The following is a 7,806-nucleotide window of genomic DNA, read 5'->3' as shown; positions in this document are numbered from 1 at the left end:
GTTTGAAGTAGTTTTTACAATACTACTATTGTATGACTTTTATAATGACCTTGTTGTTTATTCAGAAATGTTTACAAATCTGTACCAAGAATCAACAACATTCTATTAAATTAAGGAAGCCACACCATATAATGAATTTAAAGAATCGTTGTACAGCTTCCATCAAGTATGTGAAACATTGCAGTGTCTCTTTAAAAAAAAAAGTGGGAGTGTGAAAGATGGCTCGTGAAAGAGCTGGAGAGATCAATAGAAGGCACTAGAAACAACCATCTAAGAAAGAGCACAATGTATTTTGACTGAAAATGAATTGGAATATATAATAAATATCTAGCTGATTAGTATCGTCAGAGGGGAAATATGCCTTGGATGGATCTCTGTTTGATTTACATTGTTTCACAGATCACCTAACATTTCATGTCATCATGGGAATAGAAGAAAAGGAATACTGCCCATAATCTTTTTATTTGATTTTGAGTTCGGGAGGAATGCAACAATCTCTCTTTATAATTCCCCTCCTCTTCTTTTTGCCCTGATTGTATGTTATAGGCGTTGTATATTTCACCCTTTTCCACCGGATCCATTTGGTTCCTCCTCCTCAGGAAGTGGAGACGCCAGAGACAAGGACTGCCTTCAGCTGCTGCCTTCCTGGCGGGGCCCGCTATCACTCTGCGATGCCCTGTTCATTTCTAGCGAGGAGCTGCAGGCAGTAGCGAGGGACCACGCAGGGGAAGGATGCATTTAAAGCAGGATGTGTGCTGGATGCTGGGAGACACGGCAGCGATAGCAGCAGCAACAGCGAGCACAGAGGGCCTGGGAAGCGCCCACCCCCTCTCTCTCCTCCTTTTCCTCCCCCCCTGCAGGACCATGCTTGCGTGAGGGATGAGGCTGTGCACAGGGACGCCAGGCCAGAGCTGCGGCCTACTTCTTCTCACAAGAGCCGGGCTCTCGACTGCAAGATCTGTGAATGCTTTGCCACCATCAAATCATCAGCATCTTTGGTAGGCAGGCTCCCTCTCCCCGTTGTTTGCATAAGAAACAAGGGGGGGGGGGGGGGGGGGGGGGGGGTTTCTCGCTCTCCGTCCTTTCAGCTGCACATCTGTAGTCATGGCAACCGGATCCCGTTAATAAGTGCCATTTTTTCAATCCTCCGTTTTCCCCCTATGCCTGTGCTTTTATATGTGTGTAATCGTTTGGATTTCTATCAAATCTCTTTCGCTATCGGTTCGTCATGATTTCAAGTGTTTTAGTTATTTATTTACAAGCTGTACCTTTACCATTCAATAGTAGGCCGGCAAACCAGGCTCATACCGCTCCATTTGTGGCTACATATACAGTATGTACGTGACAGATATATTAGCATGAGGAACACCACATTGACGTTCAAGGCACCCTCTTTATGTTCATGTATGTAGCAACCATAATTGATGATGCATGTGCTATGTTACTAGCATGAAATCTGAGCCAAGCAGCAATGATCAATCAGTGAAGAGGAACAGTGTGCATTATTTCCTGCCCTGGAAAATGCTATCCACAGATACTGTAGCTAATAATCCCCAGGAATGTCCACCAATTAACAATGGTGTGCGATTGTCAAATTTATGACAGGATTTGTGATAGGTGGTCATAGAGGCCATCTTTAGTTATAATTGATTGAAGTTTACATGTGTTGGACTAGAACGCAGATTATATTTGGTATATTCTGGAATTAATTTAGTTATACTACATCAAGGGTGAAATTCAGAGAACCAATACATAGAACCAAATAAATACTAGTTAGCTTTAGGTGTACTGTATATAGTCCTTGTGAGGACTCTCTATTCCATTTAAGGTATTCTTGCAAAGACTAAAATATGCTAAGTTATGTTTCAGATTCACAAAGAACATTGTTCTACTGTATTTTAAGGTCTATTACTGAGTATGACTAGGATACTCGTCCATGTTGAACGATACAGTACATTTTAATTTTACAGTCGTCTTCCTTCACAGGCCCTCTTGCTTTTCACCCCTGACCGTTCTCTCTGTGGCCTCCGACCCCTGACCCCTGTGTCCAGGTCACCAGGTAGATCCAGGAGCATGAGCAGGACTCTGAGCTGCGGGAGCAGATGTCTGGTTATAAGCGCATGCGGCGGCAGCACCAGAAGCAGCTGATTGCCCTGGAGAACAGGCTGAAGGCGGAGATGGATGAGCTTAGGCTCCGGTTGCAGAAAGAAGTGGAGACCCACGCCAACAACACTTACATAGAACTGGAGAGACTGGCCAAACGTCACGCCGTTCACACAGACAAAGAGGTGAATGATGTACTGTCGCCTGGTAGGACAGTAGGTCCTGATTGGTATGAATGAGGTGTAAACTGAATATGTTCAAACTCCTTGATTAGATAGCATCCTTAGAATTTTGCCATTTCAGCATAATGTCAGAATTTTAAACAGAACATGGAAGGGAGGTGATAAACCTTTAATTCTGGAACATTTAATATGTTCCCGTACAGTTAAAGGCAGCTACAGCAGAGGAGAAGAGGATCCAGCAACAGATCATTGCCCAGCAAAAGAAGGAGCTGACCACCTTCTTAGACAACCAGAAGAGAGAGTACAGGCTCTGTAAAGAGAAGATGAAAGAGGTAAATGTATGAATCATTAACAAATGTTTCCTCTTTGTTTGTGTGAAATTGTTTGCATTTTCCATGCATTCCATTCATTTTCTCCATTAAATTTTTAATTTTACCTTTATATAACTAGGCAAGTCAGTTAAGAACAAATTCATATTTTCAATGACGGCCTAGGAACAGTGGGTTAACTGCCTGTTCAGGGGCAGAACGACAGATTTGTACCTTGTCAGCTCGGGGATTTGAACCACTAGGCTACCCTGCCGCCCCATGACCCACTAAGCCCTGGTTCTTGTCTGGGTGTTGCAGGAGATGAATGAGGACCCCAGTACACCCAAGGAGGAGAAGCAGGAGCGTCTGTCCAGGCACAAGGAGACGGTGCAGCGCTCACAGGCTGATGATGAGGCCCATCTCCTTGACCAGCAGAGGCTGGTCTATGACAGAAGTTGCCGGGCCATGAAACGCAGGACACTGGTCAGGAGGCACGAATTTGAACACGAGCAAATGAGAGAGGTACAGTTGCTCTCTGAGATTTAGTTAGCTAACAGGAACATGCAGGGTCCATGATGCTGATAGATGTGTGCTTTTATATCCCTTCTTTATCAGTCTGTTGTATGATTGCTTTCTTCAACTTTGCCTCATAGTTCCTGGTAAAATAATCATCTCAACCTCTTTTGTTAAATGGCCTAAATTGCACTGTACAAATCTGAAGAACTGTATATTTAAAATGCAATGGAAAGATGAAGAATATGTCCCGTCCCAGGAGCTGAATAAGAAGAAGACCCAGAAGGAGATGGAGCAGGCCCTGATGATCCGACAGGACGAGTCCACTCAGGAGCTGGAGCGCAGGCAGCTGCAGACACTGCAGAGGCTCCGTGTTGAGCTGATCCGCCTGCAGCACCAGACCGAGTTGGAGAACCAGGAGGAGTACAACGGCCGGCGGCAGAGAGAGCTGCACAGGAAGCACGCCCTAGAGCAGAGGCAGCAGCCCCGGAACCTCAAGGTGCATAGAATCTATACTGCAGCTGTTGCACTGTAAATTTGGTACATCTAGTACACCTGTACATCTAGGCAAAGACCCTTTAGTTAAAGTTGTACCCCTGGTCAGACTGAAGCTCAGCCGGCACCCAAAACTGGCAAAATGATTGTTTCTTACTGTATATTTCTTACAATTTTTCTTTCCATTTGTCCTTCTGGAGATGTTGGAGATGCAGATCAAGAAACAGTTCCAGGACACGTGTAAGGTGCAGAACAAGCAGTACAAATCCCTGAGGAACCATCAGCTTGAGGTCTCTCCTAAGAGTGAGCACAAAGCCATCCTAAAGTCACTGAAGGAGGAGCAGACACGCAAGCTCGCCGTGCTGGCCGAGCAGTACGAGCAGAGCATCAACGAGATGATGGCCTCACAAGCGGTAAGGGGACTTACCCTGAACCTCCAAACAGTCACATAATCTCTGCTGGGACATGCATTATATTTTTTGCCAACTCGGTGGCCTTGTGGTTAGAGTGTCCGACTTGAGATGGGAAGGTCGATCCCCGGCCGAGTCATACCGAAGGACCAAATAAATTGGACCTGATGAGTCTGCTTGTCACTCAGCATTAAGGAGATGGATTGGGTTAAGGCCCTGCGATATACTAGTGTCCTGCCCAGTGGTGTATTTGCACATCAAGCTGCCTCACGCTTCAGAAACAGGAGATAAGCTTTTGCTCCTCTGAGTTGTTCCAGCTCGTGCAAGGCTACTTTATTTACATGTATTTTTAACCCCTCTCGCTCTCGTCTCTGTGGTCCTCCAGATGCGTCTGGAGGAGGAGCAGCAAGGAGAGTGCCAGGCATTGAAGCAGCAGCTGCAGCAGGAGATGGAGCTCCTGGATGCCTACCAGAACAAGACCAAGGCCCAGACAGAAGCCCAACACGAGCGGGAGCTGCAGAAGCTGGAGCAGGAAGTCTCCTTGCGCAGGGCCCACCTGGAACAAAAGGTATGTTTTGATTATTTTATAAGTAACACAGACTCTTTAAACTGACCACTTCACTTATTTTATTGTTTAATATTCAACAATTGTGGATTCAGATTGAAGAGGAGCTGGCCTCACTTCAGAAGGAACGCACTGAAAGGATCAAGCACCTGTTTGAACGGCAAGAGAGGGAGATGGACGCTTTCGATGCAGAGAGCGCTAAGCTGGGGTTTGGGAGCTTAGGATCACTGGACTTCCCCAAGGAGGACGACAGATGAAAATGGATGTGTGTGTGGAGGACTCTTCGCTTCTGGTGTATGGTGTAGACACGTGCTTGCACGGTTTCACTGTCGACTTGACCATCGTCAACCTCCACAGTGACAACGCTGGATAACTCTCTCTCTCTCTCTTTTTCTCTCTCTAGTCTTTTAGATACCACATTACAGCATAGTGCTGTCATGTGCCAGGGGAACTACTTTTGTGCAATTTAAAAAAGGGGGAAAATAAAACAAGATTAATTCAAAACACAAGATTAAACCAAGACAAACCAAGAAACTAATTCTTATCAAAAATAAGAACTCTTTCCTCCATGCCATCACAGCTCCTTTTGGTATAAAATTCAGGAAATTTTAGTAAAAATGAGCACTTTGATATGTTTAAGTATTAACCATGTTCATATAATGCTTAATGCGTATGTCACATGGAGGGGCATTGTGGAATGTGAGCTGCGGACTACACCGTGATGTTTAGCGGCTTCATCTTTCTTCTCAGAGAATGTGAATAATACTGGATGTGAATACTGTGAGCTAAAACGAGGGTATGGGGACGGTGTCAGATGTATGTACACAGTTTTATGGAGAGCTTTTACTTAATTCCATATTGAGCTAAAGAATATAGTCCTTCACTTTTTTAAACAATTACGATATTTATGTTCCATTGTTCAGTATTTAGGATTGATTGGCATCAGTTTGATCAAGGTGTGTATTTTATCACAATGATTCAACTCAGTAAAACTGCTTATTGTTGCATGCACTTTAAAGACACATTCAGGTTGTGAAGTAAAGCATGAATCTGTCAAGAGATTTTAGCCGTTTGTAAATAAGTGGTCATAGCATTTATGTTTTAATGCCTATTGATACTGAACATAAGCGCCATATTAGATATGACAATTTCACAAATGCCTTTATTTAAGTTGTGCCTATGAAGCGGTTTTGATTTGTCGTTCGTTCATGTTTGTTTAGCACGGCCAACACCATTGTTTGTTCCATTCCAATTTGTGAATCATTTAATGTTCACTAATCAAAGGTCTTGTAAAGGAAATGGTGAGAATTGTGCTGTATAACTTTTGATATAAATATTTCTATTTGAGAACCTAACTAGGAGATACAGAAGATTTGGTCGATTACTTGATGAAGGAACTTCACATTATAATTTGGAATGTTTTTTTTTTGTCACAAATAAAACTGACATGGTAATACAGTAGATCAACATACTGAAAACGAATCACTGCAGACTTATCAGATTGTATAAAAACAGTTTAATGTTATCACAGAATTACTGTAAATACATATTTTTTAAAGATGTCTGGCAGGTGGTTGCTTTGTTCTGGGTTGCATTCAAGTCATAGCTGTTTAGCTACCAGATGTACAATGTTTTGCAGTGTTCACGGTTGTTATTTCACATAAGGTTGCACAATGTGTCCATTACAGTGACTTGATTTCTACTATCACCATCAGCCTTTGTGATCCTGTGACACAGACAGAAGACCAGATTGAATGTCTGTCTATGGATGTTACAAACTATTTCAAAGTGTCCAGGGTGAACAGTTTCAAAAGATTTCTTGAATGCAACCCTGGTATTTTGACAGTTGCCTCCAAACTCTCCTGTTCCCTATACATTGATAAGTGATGGAAATCATGCTCTTCATAGTGGTGGGCTGGGCAAGTGAGATTGAGAATGGTATAATATCTGACACAAATGCAAGAGAACTAACTATGGAATTCGAAATACATGAATAAACAACTAATATTTCCAATGTGAACAACCCAGTATGGCATTGTTGATACCACCCAGACTTATGGCTCCTTGCAAGAATTCAAGTGTCAAAGTTATTTAGTAGGCCTCATTTTTGGAATGATTTGCTGTAAATTACTCCTTTGAAAGCAAAATATTTTGAGTTTGGAAGGTTTTTCAGATTGTAACTTTTGTTGACAAATGGTTCCATATGATCCATATGCTATTTTCTCTGGGTTGGTTGAAAATGGTTTAAACTTGTTATGAACCAAAGTGTTTATGTGGACTTCAGTTATAAAGAAATATGTATTTAGCTAGAATAAAGGGGACTTTCCTAAACTAAGCCATGCAGCATTTCCTGTGTGGCACAGACAAAATAAAAGAGATTCTCTTGAAACATGATGACTGCATCAACATCCTGCATCCAATTTCAGTGCATGAATGTGCAATTATTTGATTCTTTCCTGTATTGTTACCATATGCGTTATATACAGTATACACCAGGACATGACAAAGTGTTATTGACCAGAACAACCGCATACTGTAAGGAGTCACAAGAAATACAACAAATAATAATAGCATGTCAGGTTCACTAGAAGGGACACTCCATAGTTCCCACAGTGCTGTGTGTTATGTTGGTGAAGGAAGTTACACGGCAGTGCTTCCTGTGTTTCCTCGATGCCCTGTGGTCTACCATTTACCATGCAGACTGTGCATCTCTTTTGATCTGGCTGTAGGGGAGGGACATTCTCACTGTCTTCAAGTCTGTATTCACTGGCAAGAATTCAACTGTAAGTTCCTCGAAGTGTTGACTGGCTGTGGTATCAGCAGCAGCCTTTTAAAAGTTGGCCAAATGGAAAGTACCCTGGGATGAAGGGTAGAGGAGTTGTGGCGGAGGCACTTTACACTTACCTGAGTTGTGCTGACAGGGATGTGGTCGTATGAGTTCCCCCTCACTTTTCTCAAGCAGTCAGTCATCTGATAGAACTAGAGTCCCTGCTGATGTAGATCAGAATAAAATGCTCACCTCCAAAAACATTGCTGAGTTGAAATGGGGACATGTGAATGATAATCATTAAAGGGAATGAGTGTACATAAGTAAATGCATTCTCACGTAACACACACACTGGGCAAAAACTGGTTCAATCAACATTGTTTCCATGTCATTCCAACAAACAAATTCAATGTGATGATGTTGAATCAATGGGGAAAACTGATTGGATTTGAAAAAAGTTGTC

At 42.7% G+C, this 7,806-nt stretch overlaps 1 protein-coding gene across 2 annotated transcripts; it reads left to right on the top strand.

Annotated features, from left to right (window-relative positions):
* The first annotated feature begins 231 nt into the window (after positions 1-231).
* On the top strand, positions 232-6,965 carry LOC110537177 (serine/threonine-protein kinase TAO3). 2 transcript variants are annotated; one of them, XM_036937183.1, is made up of 8 exons: positions 232-998; positions 2,052-2,288; positions 2,489-2,617; positions 2,912-3,115; positions 3,366-3,605; positions 3,802-4,014; positions 4,397-4,579; positions 4,672-6,965. In XM_036937183.1, exons 2-8 carry the CDS (start codon positions 2,103-2,105, stop codon positions 4,831-4,833), a joined length of 1,317 nt encoding a protein of 438 aa, XP_036793078.1. In that variant the 5' UTR covers positions 232-998; positions 2,052-2,102; the 3' UTR covers positions 4,834-6,965. The 2 variants fall into 2 exon arrangements, with proteins under 2 accessions (XP_036793078.1, XP_036793079.1); XM_036937184.1 differs by having other exon boundaries at positions 1,987-2,288.
* Positions 6,966-7,806: the final 841 nt, after the last annotated feature.

This window comes from Oncorhynchus mykiss, chromosome 12, assembly GCF_013265735.2.
Source record: "Oncorhynchus mykiss isolate Arlee chromosome 12, USDA_OmykA_1.1, whole genome shotgun sequence".
Taxonomy (NCBI): Eukaryota; Metazoa; Chordata; class Actinopteri; order Salmoniformes; family Salmonidae; genus Oncorhynchus; species Oncorhynchus mykiss.
The sequence above is the reverse complement of the archived record's forward strand: the minus strand, read 5'-3'. Positions and strand labels throughout refer to the sequence as shown.

Bases quoted from the DNA above. Each gene is read 5' to 3' on its own strand.
- LOC110537177 (XM_036937183.1), top strand. From the start codon at position 2,103: ATGTCTGGTTATAAGCGCATGCGGCGGCAGCACCAGAAGCAGCTGATT. The intron at 3,606-3,801 runs GTGCATAGAATC...GTCCTTCTGGAG, and splicing joins AGCAGCCCCGGAACCTCAAG to ATGTTGGAGATGCAGATCAA. The intron at 4,580-4,671 runs GTATGTTTTGAT...TTGTGGATTCAG, and splicing joins GGGCCCACCTGGAACAAAAG to ATTGAAGAGGAGCTGGCCTC.